We start from the raw sequence: 19,874 nt of genomic DNA, 5'->3' as shown, positions 1-19,874 counted from the left end.
GATGTAGGGAGGGGTAGATGTAATGTTGGGCTTTTGTGAATAGTTTATTGAAGCCTCTTTTGTGGAAAAACACATCAGACAAATTAGTATTGAAGGCAGAGAATTTTTAAATGATTTCCTCCCTCTGGTGTCATGCCCCTCTCTCACTAATTATGGTCGTCCCAGTACATAAATAATGAGCAGCACACAAACTGAAATTAAAATTCAGTTTAATCAGTCGAGAGAAAACAGCTTGAGATCAGAGAAGAAACAAAGCTATGGTGGGTTTGAAATCCTGCTCAGGCCTTCAGAGTCGAGAGGCGAAGAGACAGTTGATCCTCCTCAGTTGAACAAATAGTATTTGCAAACATGTTTCAGTTTGTTTTGGGACTTCCTCGTGCCAGATGGGCGGGGTTCACCACAAAAAGACAGTTTAGTGACTGCCAGAAGGATGTGATAATCACCCCGAAGTTAGTATTTTTCTCTGATGGATGAGTTGGTTGATGCTTTATGCGGCTTGATTGGTTTCACTCCATTCGTCTAGTATTTCAGGTTTGGTGAAACTAACTTTACAAATTATTTCCAAACATTAGTTCACTCTATTTTTGTTGAATGCCAAAAAAAGAAAACGGGGCACAACCACAAAGTCCACATTTAAGTGCTCTGGAAAATATCCTCCTCAAAGTTTCACTGTTCCATCTTGGTCGATCTCTGGTCGGGCTGATCAGAAACTACAGGTTTCAGGATAGTTAGCGTGCAGCTCTGGAATAGAGAGTTCGAACAAGGGCTGCTGGAAATATGTTATTTCCACACAAGGTTCAGTCTGAAACAAGAAGCTGCTGTGAGTTTCACAGTCCAACTGGCTCGCAGTCTATCTGGGAACATCTGCAGAGAGAAGAAAATATAAAACAGCTCGCTCAGTGTGGTTTCACAGTTTCAATAAAAACATACAGTAAGATATAAGCATCCACTAATCATAGTATACTAACACAAATGCTATTTGTCTTACAATAAATTGTGGTATATGTTGTGCATAAATGCTTGATGTTTGCGGCACGGGCCATTTCAATCAAATACAATAATGTGAAAGACAAGGACAGTAAAATTCCTGTGCAACAATCTAAAATGAGTCATATATTTAAATTACAGGGGTTTATTATTCTAAATAAATCTAACGGTAAAGTACTGTCCTGTAATAAAAGTCTCATTGTTGTAGTTAAAGTCTGATGGTATTCTTTGATCCACAGAGCTCTATTGTTATTCCAGAATAGTTAAAAACATATGAGTGAGCCACAGTACTGTACTGGATGGCATGTTCCTGCAACACACTTTGGTTTATTCTGATTCAGTCCCCCAACACACACACAATCCTGCTGCTTTAAGTACTGACCAGAACGATGTGTAGAAATAGTCCCCACCAGAGAAATTACATCATGCTGTTTGCATCCTATCTTATTAGTTATAACTCTGCAGTGTGACTTACGTGTTGATTATTCAATTTTACCAAGATCAACATTATGGGCATTTTCATTAGATTTATACGTGAGTATGCTGCTTTACGTGTCCTAAACCATTCTGCTCAGTCTCGCTTTGCTATGTTTTGTTGGTTTGGGTTACTTGCATGGCAACTTGTACCAAATGAAAAATATTGCTTCTGTATCTTTGTCGTTTCCTGTTGCCCAGCATAGCTTGTGCACGCTTTACTTTGTTGCTGTTACTTTGTGGCCTCTCATTTCTTTCTGTCTGTGGGTTTTAACTATCAGTGGCTTCTCACCAAAAGGAGATCACCTGGAAATTAGCCACTGTCTGCTGTAACTCTAACCACTATCCACAGAAGGGTTGAATGATATGTTGTCCTATAGGCGGATTGAACTGAAATGAATGTTGCATGTTTTTGCCTGATGCATCTTTTAAAAACAGGCCAAGACTGACATTTGCAAAAAGGCAAACCTAATTTTCCAAACTGTTATAATCTCCCCGAGGAATTAAACTCTTTAGTTTAATCCCTTGAGTTTTACACACTTCATGCACTGTAGCGCAGCTTTTATGAAGTATAAATCTAATTTTGAGGTGCCTATGTGCTTCTTATTTTTTTGAAGCATCATAAACAAACAACCTGGGAAGTTGAAAAACAACAACATGCACTTATTTCAAGAAATAAATTCAGTATTACTTCTGTAAAATGTGTTATTCAAACTATTATTCTATATCCTGAAATTGAAAGATTATTATTATATATTTATTATTTCATGTATTTATTTACGTTATGTAGAGGTTATGGATTCTTCTACATATGTTTGTCAGCAGGATTAGATAAAACCATTTTGCAGTGAAGGTAGCTGAGGGAACCATTACGTTTTGTAGAAAATCTGGGTAATTTTCTATGAATTTGAATTTTTTTTCTCTGAAGTCCAGTGTACACAGCTTGATATTGGTTTTGGTGGTTCATGCTCTCCAAGTGCTGTTCTAATTTAATTCTTTATCTTCTCCTATAAATAGCCTACCATTAATAATCATTCCCAATAAAATTTCACTGATATTGTACTGGCAAAAATGTAATTTTTATTCTCTTCATTTAACTGATTGACCAGATGTGAGTACGTGGTGTAAAGGCCATATTAGGTGTGTGTGTGTGTGTGTGTGTGTGTGTATATATATATGAAAACCAAGAAAAATACAAATTGATACACAGTGGTCAAATTTATGTGAAGTTGTATAAATCTATTTTTAAAAATCCAATATCAACAGAGGTATTTTGGTCTTGAGAGGGCAGTTATAAATATTTTCAACATCTGGAATATAAAAGACCTTCACTGGAGCCTTTATATGAAAATTACAGAGTTGGAGCCACATCTATAAAACAGACTCCCATTTTAACACGCTCCAAACAAAATATACAGCGAATGAAAAGCGGACAGCACATATTAAAAACAACTCACTTCTCAAATCAGTCAACTGTTAAATTGACTTAACTCTCTTGTGTTGATGCTGTCCTCATGAGTACGAAGAGTTCTGTTTTGAAAAAACAAGTTGATTTCCTTTTCAAATTTTGAGTTGTTTCAACATGAACTCTGGAAAACTTGAAACAAACCAAAAGTAGAGACCGACCACATCTAGAGTCGACTGTGTTGTGTATTTTATGAAGTGTAGTTGTACAGTTAGTATTGTAATGATAGGTTGGGTAGTTAGTGGCCTTGGGGAATGTTTTTGAACTGGAGCAAACTTTGAAGCCTTCATAGCTGTGGTGTCTGTGGTATTTGCTGCACTTGCTTTCAGTGTTGCTCCAACAGTCTGCCCTTGCAGTGGACCACTGCTCACACCAATCAAAACACTCAGAGAAGAAAAAGCTATATTTGTCTCCTTTGTTTTAGAGAGACATTTGAAACTCCATAGCTTCTCATGTCTCACCAGTTTTAAATGTGATTTCAGTCAAATCACATATTTGATGCTTCAAGCTCAGCTTCCTGTGGACAGACAGCTCACTCCCAAAAAGTGAGCCATTTCGTTTCGTTGATGCGAAAGAGGCATGATTGGCATTCAGTAAATATGTAGCCGGCAGGTAAAGGAACATGTTTTCATGAAATGTTACAGGGAGAAGGGCAACAGCTTCTCTGTCATTCATGATTTACAGCTCTTCTATGTAAATCCAGCCTTTTCTCAGTACCAGAGAACAGAAAGTATGTGCAATGATGTTTTTTTTTTAACTATCCCACCGTGCAAAATAATAATAATACGTGCACCGTTAACACTTTCCCTCACGGCAAGAAGGCTGAGAGGTTCAAACTCACTCGCTAGCTGAGGACCACTGTGGGGTTAATGTTGGGAATTCTGCAGCTTAACATCTCTAGATTGCTCAAAGGTGTGAATGTGGGGAGTCTGTCAGGCCTGTAATAGCCGCCCTGTCCTCAGCCACAGTCAGCTGGGAGAGGATCTAAGTGCTACAGCAAGAAAACATAAAAGAATGAGAATTTTATAATTTTATTATTACTTTATGGATAAAAGCACTGTAAGTAAAACGATTAAAACCAATTGGCTGTTGTTCTGGGGTTGATTTGAAGTTTCTATCTTTATTTGATCATGGCTTACGCTCATTCTTTTGAGCTGTGATTATGTTAAAATCAGCCCCAAAGCTTCAAGTGTTAAATACCTCTGTCACCATAATAAACTCTGAACAAGCGTCGCTCTGAGATCATAACAATGCAGAACTTATCTCATTTACTTTGAGTATACAAGCATCTGCCAGCTAGACCCTTGTATGAGACACCCACTGGAGCCAACAGAAGTGAATCACTGGCAAAGATGATGGAGGATAATCAATCAACAAAGGAACAAAAGTAAAGATGCAGAGGGCCAGTCAAAAGGTTTGATTCTCCAAATCTCATCTAACTTTGTTCACATGTATATTGACTGCGGTATGTGTCATGCACAGAGAAATTAGGATTTTTCTTTTGTGGTGAAGCAATGATAATTCTTTATAGGTTTGTCAAAATGAAACTTTAAACATGCCAGTTTGTTGTATCTGGTGTAGCTTTATGGTATGTTTTAAATAAAGCCTGAAGGCACATAGTTCTTAAAGTTGGCAACCACGCCAACAACTAGTTTGGCTTAAGTAGTAAATTATTAGACATTCAGTGAGGGGGTTTTTAGGGACAGGGTTCAATTTATTGCTGTAATGAAGACACATCTGGCTCTCAGCCTGTTCAATGTGAGCTTCAGATACTGACACACAACATGAATTAAATCATCAGACTTCAATCCACTGTCATAAACTGCCCTAAAACTGCACATATGTACATGGATCCATAATAAATGTCACACAATGCAGTTTTTTGAAGATGTTTTGCTGGAACATATCTTGGCATGGATTCTCCAATGTCAGCACCCTCTGGTCTGAAGTCTCATGTCTACATATGGTCATACTTGGGATGAGCTCTTGAGTCCACTTGTACAAGTTCCAGATACCTCAGTGCATGGTTTAGTTCAAACTGTCAGAGCAGCTGTCTGGGACTGTTATTTATCGTCATCGGAATATTACCTCTTATTGAGGCTGCCTCTCCGCGCCGCCGTTAAGATGGCCTCCTTCGTAGTCCAGCTGGCACAGGATCATGTTGTTCTTGAGGAAAAACTTGTCTCCCACGCAAAATCTGCAGTGGAGGATGAAAAAGATAGAACTGGGTCTTGATTCGTGCTAAAGCTAAAGTGAATCATGGTCCCTGAGGAGCATCTCACGGATATTTTCGGGACACTTCCACTGCTATGATAATCAAAAAATTCATCTTGCATGATTGCTGCTTGATTAACTGTCCAAGGCATATACAAAGTCATTAACCCCTTGAGGTTTTACACTGTGCTGGGAATTTCATCAGATTCTGATTGCAGTGAATGCTCATGATGACCAGTGAGCTCACAAGTACACCTCCATGATAAGTCAACTGAATTTGATCTCCCCGGCTAATTGCTTCCCTAATCTTACCTCTGGCGGCAGAGCTGACAGGCGAAGCAGTCTAAATGGTAGACGTTGTCTCTGGCTCTCATCACCATCTCAAAGGCAGGGATCATCTTACTGCATGCTGCACAGTTCCCCGTCACCCCAAAGAGCCTGCAGAGGGAGAGAGGGCGACATATAGGCCTCCAGTCTGGACGTACTTAGATACATTCAGCCACAGGGGAGGAAAAACTAGCAAATGAAGAGAACCTTGAAGGGAAATCGGTCATGCATGAATGTTTACATGATGTAACAATACATTGTTTTCTTGTGCTAGGACAATGCGATCGCTATTGTTCTACATCAGCAACTGTATCAGTCTCGATTCATATGAGGAGATGACTTTACCTTAAGAACCAGATCAGTGTTTATTGCTCAGAGGACATTTTTCTGAGTAAGCACTCGAGAGTCAATTTATTACACTTTTCTGGAACTAAGAATTTATGTGACAGCATTTGAACTTTGTCCTCAAACTACCTGAGAGCAAACCCAGTGTTGTTTTTCATATTTGGCGACTCAGTGCTGACCAGCTGCAGATCACTTCACCCCTTATTCACCTCAGAAGGAGCGAACAAACGGCTCCCAAAGAGCCTGAAACACATGAAGGTAAGTGGCCGCTGCTGATTTCCATACTCCATTAGAGGCCAAATAGAAAAGGGGGCTTGGGAGAAACCACTTGGACAAAAAAAGGAGGTAAAGCTGCAAGCATGTGTGTCCCAGAGCCTGGGATGACAAGTGAAAAACGTCATCAAACGGGTGACCAACACGGGAACAAAAGCGAGTCCTCATTAACAAAATGTTCTGATCTAACGAGCCTGAGTCCTGAACAGGCACCTGGTGGGTTTTTTTCCTTCTCCTTAACAAGGCTGCGAAGCTCAATGCTAATTCTCTACTAATGGTCCAATTAAAAGAAATCACATGGTTTTAATCCCGCTCTTCAAAGGCTTTTGGTCTGCACCCTCGCAATGATGAGGAAAACAGGAGGCAATCTAGCCAATTTAACTGTCAAAAGGGGTTTTGGTCTCTTAAGTGCAGCACAGCTAATGAGAGACTTAGCTCCAACCAAATCCAGCTGGATTGTACATGAGACTAACACATGAGTTCAGCAATGTGGCTGAGATATCAGGAGTTCTCCTGCTGACCTGACACCAGACGCCGTTATTTCAGGCAGGAAAATGAAGGGTATATAACTCCCAGAGGAGCTGTACGAGCCAGATCTAGGTTTGTATATACGTGGTGTCATCAAGATTCATGGTCACGGTCTGATTGTTGAGGTGGAAAGCTGTTCAAAAACATAGTTACCCAATATGTTAATTGCATATTGCATCACACCTGCAGAAGATCAGGTGATGAATAACCTAACTCTGAAGGGTTGTTCAGACAACCGACAAACAGTTATTTCTATCTGAAGGGTTCTTAGGGAGGGTTTGAAGTGCTTTAAGTGTTAAACACATTACAAGCATTGTACACACTTCCAGCTGGTATCTCCTTGACTTAGTGTAATGCAATTGAAGCAACAGTTTGATATTTTGTGAAATACTATAATAATATAGTGCTGGAACCAATAGGCTATTAGCTTAGCTTAGCACAAAAAAACCACCACTTTGACCCTGCCAAGGGAGGAAAATCCGCTCAGTACACTTAACAAGCTTGATTATCGGACAGAATCTGTTTGTTTCATTTGTACAAACACTGAAGTGAAGAAAAAAAAGTTGTCTTATCGGGCTGTTATGATCAATCTATTTCTTGGCTGGACGACAACCAGCGAAGAGCAGGGAGTTACTGGCTCCTGCCAAGACATTGTCCAGCACGTACGTAATCACCCCTTATAAAACTGCAACTTACTAACCCTTACTAGCCCTAAGACGCAACCAACAGACAGAGCCAATGTCCCCCTACTTCCAGTCTTTTAGGTTAAACTAAACCAACCACCTGCTGGTGCCAACTACCTACGACTATCTGTGAAAGTACGAGAGCTATTAACTTCTTCCTCTAATGGCTGGCAAGAAACTCGGCCAAGTTATGTCCCAAAAGGTTTAACTTCTTCTCCTACAGCCTCAAATTGCTGCATTTTGATGCATTATTGCATGTCCACTATGTCTCTGTTAAGATGCTTTATGGTCTTTTTAGCTTCTTTCTCTTTAATAAAAAGGTTACCTTTACCAGAGAAGGCCCAGGAGTCATAAACCACCGGCTGCACTGTTGTGGCTTTGTTAAAGTCCTTTAACAAATACCTGAAATGTGCTGAAAGGTCAACAGTCTGCTTTTACTGTTACTGTACACTACAAATGGTTTTAGTCCGGACTGTGTGAGTTCCCTGTTGACTGCAGCTTTTGCAACTCTTATTTTCAATTATTATTATTACTGTTTTATTTTTTATTTATTTATTTATTTATTTTTCAATATATGGCACATAAAGGGATGTCAACAGAAAAGACTGGAAACTTTTACTAAATTATCTTAAATGGAAATATAGTGATAAAGCTGTTGCTTTATATTTTTGTGTTGTTGTGGTTGTTGTGGTATTATTGTGTTTGTAAATGTATCAGTACAGTCAATGGAAGCCCTCAGGCTGAAATTCATATCTGTGTTCCTACACCTTCTTCAATAATCTACATTATAAGATTATTCTCTTTTCAGTTGACACTCAGCCACAGCAGTCTGCTTCAGCAACTCCTCTCAGCTTTTTACAGATTCCAACTCACCATTGTTTGGTTACTACGAACACTGAGCTTAATCTCTGAGATCATTTGTTTTGAAGCTGCACGATGCATCCAGTCATCTGCTACACCTTCCTAACACTCCCGTAGATGGGTTAGGGTTACCTCAGGTAGTCCCTGCGGCACAGGATGAGGTTGGCCCGGGTGTAGAGGGTGGAGCCCATCCGGCCCAGGTGGCAGTCACAGCAAGCGCACTTCAGGCAGTCCTCATGCCAGTACCTGTCAAGCGCCTGCAGCATAAAACGGTCGCGGATCTTCCCGTTGCAGCCAGCACAGCCCCTTGGCTTCTCTCTAGACTGGAGAGACACAAGAGACACACCTGGACGGAGACGGTCAAACACGTAGACAGCATGACAAAAACAAACAGAGAAAGAGAGAGAAAATGCCAAACATCCATCAGTAAGATTAGTAAATGAATCAGTGCACATCTGAAAAATATCAAACAAATTATCTTCTTAATTTGGTGTAAAAGATAAAGAACAAGAGCAAGAAACACTTGAGTCGCAACAGTCATCAGCTGTGATGTGGCATTAAGGATAGTCAATAAGAAAAAGAACTTTTCAAGCATCTGTGCTAATAATCAGTGTAATGTGTTTTGTCACACAAAGTTGTTTTCTGGAAATATAGATGAAAATGGAAACATGCAAACGTTCAGTGGTCACTTTATTAGGTTGACTCTTATGAACTATTGCAATTGAGCATAAATTCAGCTTGTGGTGTTTGTGATGACCCATTTTTGTTAAAACATGTTTTTATTAATGTCCTCATTAGATGTGGTGTGGCACTGAGCTGCTTTACACTGAGAGGTGTTTGTAATTTTGCGTCCTTCGTGTTTTAAAAAGGAATGTCGTTAATGCAGCCACCACAAACAATGTACACATAATTAAAGCAGCTGCTTTTGCACTGATAGCACAGCTGTGCCTGATAAAGTGGCCGCTGACTGGATGTCATTCTGTCATCTCTGTACTCACTCTCCTCCTTGTCCAACACCATCCTTGTGGAAAGCGGCGGCAGTCTTCGAGCGGCGGCGGGGACAGCCTGCAGGACGGCAGCAGCTCGGTGAGCGGCGATCGGCGCTGAGCAGCTTCACTCTCTATCAATTCCTCAAACTCCAGCTCCGCTCCTCATAGTTCCGAGCCGAGACGAACAGTATCACCTCCGAACAACACCGTCAGAGCAGAAGCTGCGGCTGCTCCCCTCGAATGAGCTCCGCTGCACAGGCTGAGCCTCCAACACGGCTCCCCCTCCCGCTCCGCGTAAAAAACTCCCACAGTCAAATGGTTTTTTCAACGCTGCGTGCTAATTATATAAAGTCATTATGCCCAGATCTGATAGTAACCGCCCCTCCCTCTCTGAATCAATTATTCAATAGGCAGTCACACACCAGGACAGCTCGGGCCTGAGGTGTTTTAGAATGAGCTTATTCAACTCCAAGGACACCAATTATCTCCAGGGCGCCCTGTAGTCAAAGCTGCGGCTTTACAGCGCGCCAGATGCAGCGCCTTTCCGTGCGTGTGACACACATACTGCATGTGTGCCTGTGTGCTTTCAGGGAAAAGTAACAATAACTTAGATGAGGGAGAGAACGTGATCCACGCCCTGTTTATAAATAAATACACAAACCTCCTGTGCTTTGCAAAATGGTAATCAGCCATATTAATAAGGACAGAATTTGTCATTGCAATGTTCCACAAAGCTTTGCAAAAACTAACCATCTTTATTTATTCATCTATTTATATTAAGGATAGCAGCAAGCACATCCAGGAAAATAAAGTAGCCGCATCTCACTCGATATTTCACAGTTATTATAGCGCTGAAGGATACAAAATAAGATAAAATACAACACAGTAATAGCAGTGTTGAGCTATGGCTGAGCCAGCAGGCGTAGAATGCACATTATAGAGCATAATATCACAATACCCATAACAAGTTACAGCAGAGTAAAAGACACTGAGAATGCTGTAGTGATATCACTATAACATCCCCTGCAGACCATACTCCCCATAGGTCTCTGTGACGTTGACACATATGTCATAAAGACATTTCAAAGCTAATGCAATAGGCCCAACGCTTGACTTTGTATTGGAGCTGCTAGAGTATGTATATGAATACTTTAGAAATGCAGAAGATGAAAGCCCAGCCACTGCTTTTAAACCGAATTTGTATATTATTGTAATGTCCAAGGACGCAGGAGCCACCATAACAAATTGTGAAATGAAATGATGAGTAATCTAAAAAAAAAATGTTTGCATATCATCCTGGTTTTGGTGAAGACAGTAGTCAAGAGGTTGCCATTTAATTTGAATAATATTCTGCGAAACCTCACTTACGAATGCTGTTGCTGCAAATTTTATTTTATTGATTTACTGATTGTACACGATATTGCAAGAGAAATGATGCACTGCTAAGCAGCTCTAGGTCACTATAAACTCAGTATGCCGCTTTGTCACGTTGCAGGAACTTGTTGGAACCCAATCAGAATATTCAATGAGATTACATGCTGTTTGTTCATAAGAAAAAATACAACAGAGTGAGTCATTGGTCACTGTAAACTCAGCTGTAGACCGCTCTACCAGTTCTAAGAGTACAGAAACAACAATTATATACAGTAAATATACTGTATAATGGACCGCACGCTGTGAGGCAGCAAAAAGAATCACAGCAATAACATTGATGGAATCTAAATACCCTTGAAAGGCAGCGTTAACTCCCAGACTATATGTCACTATATTGAGGAATCAGGAATAAAAACAACACAAAAGACTGTAAAGTCATTATTTAAAATGAATATTGAGCACCGCAGGGACGTTATTAGTCCCTGTGGATAGATTATTGAAGAATATTAGTGATTTTCTTTGGGGTTTTCAAGGCCAGCACTGACCTCAGTCCATAAACAACTATGTAGCCTGCCTCCAAATAGATCATCTGGCCTTAAATCTTCCTCATTAGAATGTGGCATAAACAACAGTTCTAACATGGCCTCTGGATCAGGTCACACTAATTAACCAGCACCATCGACCGACTATTCCCTCATTATCCGCCTTCTCATCTGATCGCATATAGACCGTCAAGACAGCTAACGATCAACAGACTAATTAATCAGCTGATGAGGTGCAAGTGAAGCTCCAGGTTCCCTCTTCATTTGTGAGACACATGGGAGCTAATTAGTTCAATTATTAATGCATCTAATTAAATAGTTTCTCTGGGTAATCGTGGTTACAGTCTTGTCCTCCATGGGCTCCAGTGATAAATGGATCCGTCATGCATTAGACCCCTCTTGTCCTCTATTTTGACATACATCAACTCCAATGCAACGGCTGGCCTGGGCTAAACATTACAGGCTATTCACAGGCCCGGACCCCATTAGACTAATTGTGCTAAAAGCAGTCTGTGGCCAACATTAAAGGTGAGCTGTGGTTAGGGCTCTAATTAGCAGTCTGTGAAAATAGGAAGCCTTTTTGGCCATCTGCTGCAGCTTGCCTTGCTGTCATGTCCTCAGTGTGAAAAGGGCAGGGACAAATTTAGAAGATGTTTTGTAGAAGGGCTGTTTGTCAGACATAATGCCACGAAAGGCCGGGTCACTGGGAGCACATTTCATACAGTTACAGCTGAATTTGGAGGCGGCGATGCTCAAAAACTGCAGTCATTTGTGGCTGGCTGTGTATGGTTTTGCATAGGAAACCACAGCCAGCTGTTTCTTGTCAGAGCAGAAGAAGAAAAACTGTGTTTTTTGACTTCCAACTTATACTTCCATAATTCACATTTTGAATTTCCATGATTTTCAAACATCTATTTTTGAAATAGTCGGGTATCGGTTAGACTTGAACTGCTGTCCCCGGTGAGATGCATTAGACGTGACTGTGGGATGAAATTTGCATCATTTTTTGATTTTCTTCTTCGTAACATTGGTGGTCAGTAAACTACTTCAGCTCACAACAACATATTTCCACACCTGATGCATGAATGCTCATCACATTATATGTAAAGTCATGCTCTCGAATGAATCTCAAGATTTTGGCTTGTCCAGTAAATTGATACAACAATGCATAGATGCAGAGCCAAAAAACCTCCCATGAGCCTCAGCTCTACTTTGTGTAGAAGTCTAATTAACAGCAGATGTTTGCATGAAAACATGCTAAGTAACGTGGTGAAAATGGGAAAAACTGCCGAACATCTGTGTGCTAACAGTGACATTGTGAGCATGTCGACATACTGATGCTGATGCATGCTGATGTGGCAGCAGCAGGTGTAGCTGTCATAGCTGCAAAAATTCACACAGTGACTGTATGTCTGGTGTATCTATATCTGTGCCCATGGTTATTACAGTAGTGGTCAGGGTTTGGTTTGGTTTAGGCACAAAAATGACTGTGTTTAAGGAAAAGATGGTGATTTGGGTTAAAATAAGCATTTCCTCATGAGAGGATCTTCTTTGTCATGGTTACAATAATAATTACCTGTCCACAATATATGTGTGTATTCCTATTTCATTTTGACATATCCAGCAAACTCTTGATATTCTAATCTCCTTACTTTTTCTACTTTACATATTATTAATGTTTGACAAGAATTCTTCTGTGACAGCTGAGCTGTCAGAAGTTCCATACCGACTGAGTAACTGGAGTTGGAGACTGTTGTTTGGTGTTTGTGCCCATGGTCAGTCACTGTCAAGATCAGATTTTCTTTCCTTATTTTTCTTGTCAGTTAATTGACAGCAAGCAAGATATCTCACAATTCTGCAATTATATGAAGTATTGTACTTTGCAAAATTAGATAAAGATCAAATCAGAAGGACCTTGACCAAACCAAATGAAAACATCATCCTGTAACAAGTTAGTTCCATTAAATTTGTTTTTAATTTACTGACGGAATGAAATTTCTGAGTGGCGATAAAATGTGACATCCACATACATTCATTCAGTCTGAATAGAAAGAAAAGCAAACATAAATCAAATAAAGCTACTCTTACGATTTGCATTTTCAGACAAGCTTTACAAGCAAAGAGCTTAACAAGGTAAGCTTATCTGACAGTGACAGAGCTGCACTTGTGCCCGCAGGTCAGACGACTGAGGAGAAGGTTGTTTTCTTCAAACTGGGTGGGAAAATCTGATTTGTGTTTAATTATGTTGAGCAATAGACTCATATGGCCAATGTGAAGCGTGATGGAAATGGCTCCATCTCACATGGACACATCATATTGTGTGTATTATGTATTAATTAGTCAGGCGTACAGTAACTTTGAAGTGTGATTGAAACTGTTGTTTGAGGTAAGATTATGTTATGTATATATCTGCAGATATAACTTGTCCAAGATAATTATGTATGTTTGTACAGTAAATGTGGGTAGTGGCTGAGAATGAAAGCTACCAATTAGAGTGGGAAGGTATATAAGGTATTTTTCTGTGTCTTTGTCCTGATGCTGCACAATAAATGCCCACACAAGGGCTCACTGCTGCAGTCTTAAAAAAAATCGGATTTATTTGTATAGTGCCAAATCATAACAAAGTTACATGAAGGCACTATACATATAGAGCAGGTCTAGACCAAACTCTTTATAAAATGATTTAGAGACCCAACAGATCCCCCGATGAGCAGGAACCTCGGGCAGAACCAGGCTCAGGGGGGAGGGGGGGCATCTGCCTCGACCGATTGGGTTAGAGTGGGAGAGAGAGAGAGAGAGAGAGAGTCTTGACACTCAACATTTTAAACACCACCCTTCACGTGAACCATCTACATTTTTTTTGGCGCTCATGCTCTTCTGAGTTGGTGTAAGAATATTTATAAGTCGGAAACAGATTAATGTGCCACCATCACGACACTACCACTCTTTTAACCTTCGTCATCTTTTCAAACCAGCGTTGCAGGTTGAGGTGGTGCATGGAGGAGAGGAAATTTCATGGCTTGAAATTTTCCATCAACAGTCTTTGTTCACTTGTTATACTTATATCCCATTTCATGTGTGGAATAAAGCTTTCCTGAAGGAGATGGTGTACATAATATTTATTCCATTATTCCTTTAGGCATATGCCTATCCACTCCATCTTTGAGTGTGGCTGCATAGCAGGGATGAGCACTTGTTTGTGATTGTGCAGTTGTACAGACAGAAGCTTTCAGGTGTGAATGTGTGTGACGGCTGTCAGAAGGTTACTGCTGCCTTACATTATTGGTTATTGTTCTGTTTGTCTTGGTCTCAAAGCCACATTGTATGATGTAACTTGTTGGGTTTTTGTTTTAAACTGAGGAAAGTCAGCTATCAAGTATGTCTCAAAGACATGCCTGCAAGGGTGGTGCATCTACAGTAAACACAGTCCTCTGCAGTTTTTGATCATTATCCAGGTCAGAAGGTGTTGTTTCACAGCTCTAAAAAATGAAGAGCTCAACTGAAAGAAAGTAAAGTTAAGCTTGAGCTGTGATGATGTTTCTTTGAAATCCTAAGAGAGACATGATTGATGGGAGCTGACTCTCCAATAGAGACACCTGTTAAACTTCCTAATCCCTTACTTCAATAAATACTGGTCTCTTTGTTCACGTTGTAAATTATGTGTTTGATGATAAAGGGAGCAATAAAGATATTACTTAATGGTTGGATGATATTACCAACATCAATCACATTTCAAATACCCTATAAATCATGACTTGTCTGTGCATAAATATTCTTCTAAATGGTGTCATGGAGGACTGAAGAAGCTTGTGGAGCTCATGTTTAAATCCGTACATAGTTTTTTTCATGAAGTTCAAAAACCCGCCACATATACAGCACTATATAGGCCTTTCATGGATCATATTTTGCAAAGCATCTTTGGCACTTTCATGACATTTTTGGGCAATGTTCCTCTGCTGCAGATGTAGCCTGCCGCACTTGAAGGGGATGTCTTTGATCTGTCAGCCTAAAACTTGGCAAGAAAACTTTAAATACAGTTGCGCAAGCACAAACCTTTCCAGGACTGAAACACATTGTAATGTGGTATGGCTCTTCACACCTTCTGTGCCTGAATGAGTCAGACCCCTGAAGCCTCCATGTGGTAAATGGAAAGCACTCATATGGGGCTTGTCTAAGTCATATCGACCACTCAAAGCACTTTACACAACGAGCAACATTCATTCATCCATCCACACACACACATACAGTGCATTTTTGTCTCAAACTCTGGATGGCACTGTGTGTCAGAGCCATTTACCAACAACATGCAATAGACTAGAAATGGAAATAAAACCACCAAACCTCCGATTAGTGGACGACCCGCTCTACCTTCTGTGTGACATCTATCCAAATGAGGGTGTAAAATGACAACTCCTCTGCCTCAGCAACAGTTCCCAATTATGTGGATAATGTGTGCATTTCCAAAAAGGTAAAAGGTAAAATGCTCAAAAGTGAACAATAAAATGGCTGCAGTCACAGTCTTTTAGGGTTTAGCGAGACAACAAGATTAAGAAGCGACTGCTGGATTTACGCTGTCGCTCCACTTTGCACTGCTTATTAACAGCATTTGTGTTCCATGAACAAGCATGGCTTTTGAAACTGACAGATACATACAACCTTTAAAGAGATGACAAGTAGATTTTTCTATTTGACGTTTTTGAAGTAGGAAACTGAAATTAAAATTATAATTATGGGGCTCTGACAAAAGTTTGAATGTGGTCCAGCCATTTTCAACAACGTTGGCCACAACCAAAGCTATCAGGCACTGAAGCGAGGACCAAGGACTACAGGGAGGTCTGAGATAGGTGCTATAGTCTTAAGTGATTGTTAATATCTGTTTACAGTGGAATATTAGTGTGTTGCATGTGTAACTATAAATAGTATACACAACGATTAAAATGCTGTCACACAAACAATTAGATGCCATTTAAATAAAATGATTATACATTTAATTAATGGTGCTTAGAAGTATTTTGTCCTGTAGAGGTAGCTGTCCAAGTCTCTAAAATATTCTGAAGTCCAGAGAAAAGCGCATTCAGTCACAAACTGTGTTTTAAACTTGGACCACCAGGACTTTGTGTTGTCACAGCGATAAATTTACTACCCAAAGTGTCTCTGTGTCTCTACCACAGTATACCTGAGCTGATTTGTTTCGAATAACTTAGCTTAGACAAATCTGAGCTAAGTTATAATTCCTAAAATCCTTAGAGAAGTCTGAGAAGAGACGTTAAAACTACAAATTTAGCTTCTTGTGAATATCAACACTTTGTATTATTAAAATGATATATATTTCACGTTAAAATAATAGTAAAAACTACCATTAGATTAAACAAGTAAAACAAACAAAAACAAACAACTGGGATAAAAAAGACATTTTAAATAGAAGGCCGTTGGCCATTAAAACACTGAAGTGTGTGTTGTCCTTTTTTAAAGGAAGATGGAGCGACTCTAGCTTAGAATCATAAATACAATTTTTCCTTTTCCTACGCCAGCAACATCTGAGAAATTAAATCTTCTTTTTTCTCATTCACTGCAGTGTAAGCTCTGATTCATCAGCTGACCAGAGCAACTGAGAACATGGCTGTGGCATCCACTGCCTTAACATATCCACCTTATTTGTTATTTTAATTTTGGCAGGGCAGCACGGGGGCATATAGGTTAGCACTGACTCACAGCACGAAGGTGGTGGGTTTGATTCCCTGGCCTGGGGCCTTTCTGTGTGGAGTTTGCATGTTCTCCCCGTGCCTGCATGGGTTTCCTCCCATCGTCCAAAGGTGACTCTAAATTGTTTGTAGTTGTGTGTCTCTGTGTGTTGGCCCTGCGATAGATTGGTTGCCTGTGTAGGGGATACCCAAACGTCGTCCGGTATGTTAGCTGGGATTTGCTTAAGCACCCCCTCTGAACCTTACGGATAACCAAAAGAAAATGAGAGCGGGGGGGCTTAATTTTGGCAACATTATTTTAAGAAGATATCAACATTTAATGGGCACAGTTTAGCGCTCAGGCAGCAGGATATTTTCTTTGGTGTAACAGGATTTTCTGACCACAGACATTCATCAGATAAAATGCAGTGCCTTCAATTAAAGAGCCGCTTCAACTTCTGTCAGTGTTTCATAAAACCAGAGGCCCCAGATGTTACTCATGAAAAAATTTTAATCAAAGGCCTCTTGACACTAAGTTCAGCCATTTTTTTTTTTATTTCCAGAGGATGCATCACGTTTTTCATAGCATATAAAAGGTCTCACTTTAGAAACTCATAAAGTAGAATATATAGGTATAAGTCCAGGCAGCAATCATTGTGTTCACTCATGCAGCATGTTTAAATGGTGAAAAATGGCCCCTTGAGCAAGTCATACAAGCAAGTGTTCAGACTGACCTAAAGCCATTATAGAGGAAATATTTTTCCATCAGAATCATCCCTGTATCTGTATCCTTCTTTTATTTAAAATGGAAACAAGCTATTATCGGGCTGATTTGTAATTTGTACTTATCAATTTTTATGGAAATTAAAGTCTATTAGTCTTGAAGTTATGATCACAACCACAGACGTACATGGAGAAAAGTGATTGAGGGGCCCTGTGATGTTGCACAAACTGTTCCCTTTCTGAAGTGGATCTATTTCTGTGGAGGTTCAAGTCTTCGGAAGCTATCCAATCCCCTGTCAGTCTGACTAAGCTGCCGAGTTTTAGATTGGAATGGGGATGTGCTCACCAGCTGTGAGATTAAGGGGAACTGATCGATGGCCTTTCTGATTGGCTCTCATGGTGTCCCAGCAGCATCCAATCCCCTCAGTTCAGATGGTTGTCCTCAGCCGAGCCAAAACCAATTCTTCCTCCACACAGGGGCCAAATAAGATCACTGACCTGAAGCTACAAGACCACGCTTGTAGACTGTGTTTCCTTCCATCTCCACTCCTGATTTCTCAAAAAAAAAAAAAAACCAAAACCCTGAGCCTGAAAGAAAACTGGAGTGAGAAATGAGTCTAAATCAATAAAATCACATTTTAGTGATCACACATTTGCACAAATTTCATGTGTATTTCTCCGACATTTTTGTTATTAGGTGCTGATGTCAGCAGCATGTCAATCCTGCTCTCTTTAAAAATTACATCACTTTAACTCTGTGGGTGACGCTGGGATGTCTTTTTCCTCAGATTTCCTCTTCAGTCTCTGTAGGTGGAGCGCTTTTCATTTATTTTTCTGTTCACCCATGGTAGCTATGACTGCTCCTGCCAACCACAGTGAATGTTTTTTGTTTTTTTTTTCAATTCAAAGCAAACTGCTGCTGCTGCTGCTGCTGCTGCTGCTGCAAATGTAAAATGCATGACTTCCTGTGTGGCAAAGGTTTATATATATATACTTTTTGAAAGGAGAAATTGTGAGCAATGCATCTCTCTAATAATGTCAGGGACCATTAGTGTAAAAACTAAAAACCAGGAAAACATTTAAAACCAAAATAGATGCAGGACAGCTGCCTAATAAAAGTAAGAATCCACGTGTTTAAGTATGTAAATTTGTGTGTCTAGTGGGAAAGGGGGGATCTCAGAGATTCAGCTTTCCTCAGCCACCTGAGGTGTGATCATCAGTGTGCTGCCAGAGCTCAACAAAAACATGCCCCTCCACTTTTTCGACAGCTTCTGAAGCAGCAGAATATTCGCTGTTGTCAGAATCCTGATGGAGTACACATTTGTGTCAGTAAAGCATATGTTATGCCAAATGACAAGAATTGTTGTCAAGTTGAGATTTTAGGTGTAAAGGTCCTGAAAAGGGCTCAGGCTTTGTTTTTTGAAAGTGTGAGCAATGTTTACTTTGTTTGAAGACCATCCTAATGAAGAGGAGGAGCTGACTTTAGGCACAGTATAGAAATGTATCTGTCTGCGATCGCTGAGATATTGCATAAAGTAGGCTGAACCCTTTTGCCACCATCTGAACCCATTGCATTCTTGGTCCACTCCATTATTTTACATTGTACAGCATTCATCACACTACTTACATTTTTGGAGTTGTGCCCTTTTAAAAACTGTTTCATGTTTGTTTTTCTATCAGTGTCATTGAGATGAACAACAGTAAGTACTGACTGCTGAAAAGCTCCTTTTTAAAATATTTTCAGCACGACAAATAGTGTTGTATGCAGGGTTTTTTTTTGTGTGTTTGCACGTCTTGGTTTTTTTACAAAATGTCTTTATACGACAGTTCCCCTTTGCAAGATGTTGCCAACCTAGTTAAATAGAGTAAATACCTCTCGGCCTCAGAGGAGGCATAAACTTTTCTCTTTGGAGAGCAAACTTCATACTTACTCTATTAATGATTAATGACTCCTTTAGAGAAATAATTGTATTAATCAGAGGAAAGCATTGACTATAAATGATTTTATATAGGCCATTATGTGAACACAACGTTTAAAGTCACCAGTGCGTACACCTTCCCCTCCTGCACCACAACACGAACACATCACTTTCTCTCTCTCTTGGTTTTGCTATCATTTGTGACTCACCTGTATCTAATTTCACCAATGCACATTTTTGCTTTTTCTTGTTTACTTTCCTTCTTCGCTAAAATATGAGTTGTGTAACAGGTCAGGCCCCATGAGCAGGAAGTCTTTACAAGTGGAGACGAAAAAAGGAACTTACTTTCTTTAGATGTGCTACCATCTAGTGGAAACCTTTGGAACTTTACTTTGTTTTGGCAGCCAAAGAATTCACTGTGATAATGGTGCATTTCTCACTTCTCCTGCCTCCAAACCTGCTATTTTTAGCAGTAGCACACAGGAAATT

General features: G+C 40.0%; 1 protein-coding gene across 1 annotated transcript; it reads right to left on the bottom strand.

Annotated features, from left to right (window-relative positions):
* Positions 1-192: 192 nt before the first annotated feature.
* LOC115056165 (rhombotin-1-like) lies at positions 193-9,547 on the bottom strand. Its single transcript, XM_029522425.1, has 5 exons — positions 9,156-9,547; positions 8,290-8,503; positions 5,453-5,578; positions 5,015-5,123; positions 193-864 (listed from the first exon to the last, which is right to left on the bottom strand). The coding sequence occupies exons 1-4, from the start codon at positions 9,175-9,177 to the stop codon at positions 5,018-5,020; spliced, it is 468 nt and encodes a 155-aa protein (XP_029378285.1). The 5' UTR covers positions 9,178-9,547; the 3' UTR covers positions 193-864; positions 5,015-5,017.
* Positions 9,548-19,874: the final 10,327 nt, after the last annotated feature.

The sequence above is a fragment of the Echeneis naucrates genome, chromosome 16 (genome assembly GCF_900963305.1).
Source record: "Echeneis naucrates chromosome 16, fEcheNa1.1, whole genome shotgun sequence".
Taxonomy (NCBI): Eukaryota; Metazoa; Chordata; class Actinopteri; order Carangiformes; family Echeneidae; genus Echeneis; species Echeneis naucrates.
This window is presented reverse-complemented; position numbering and strand designations above follow the sequence as displayed.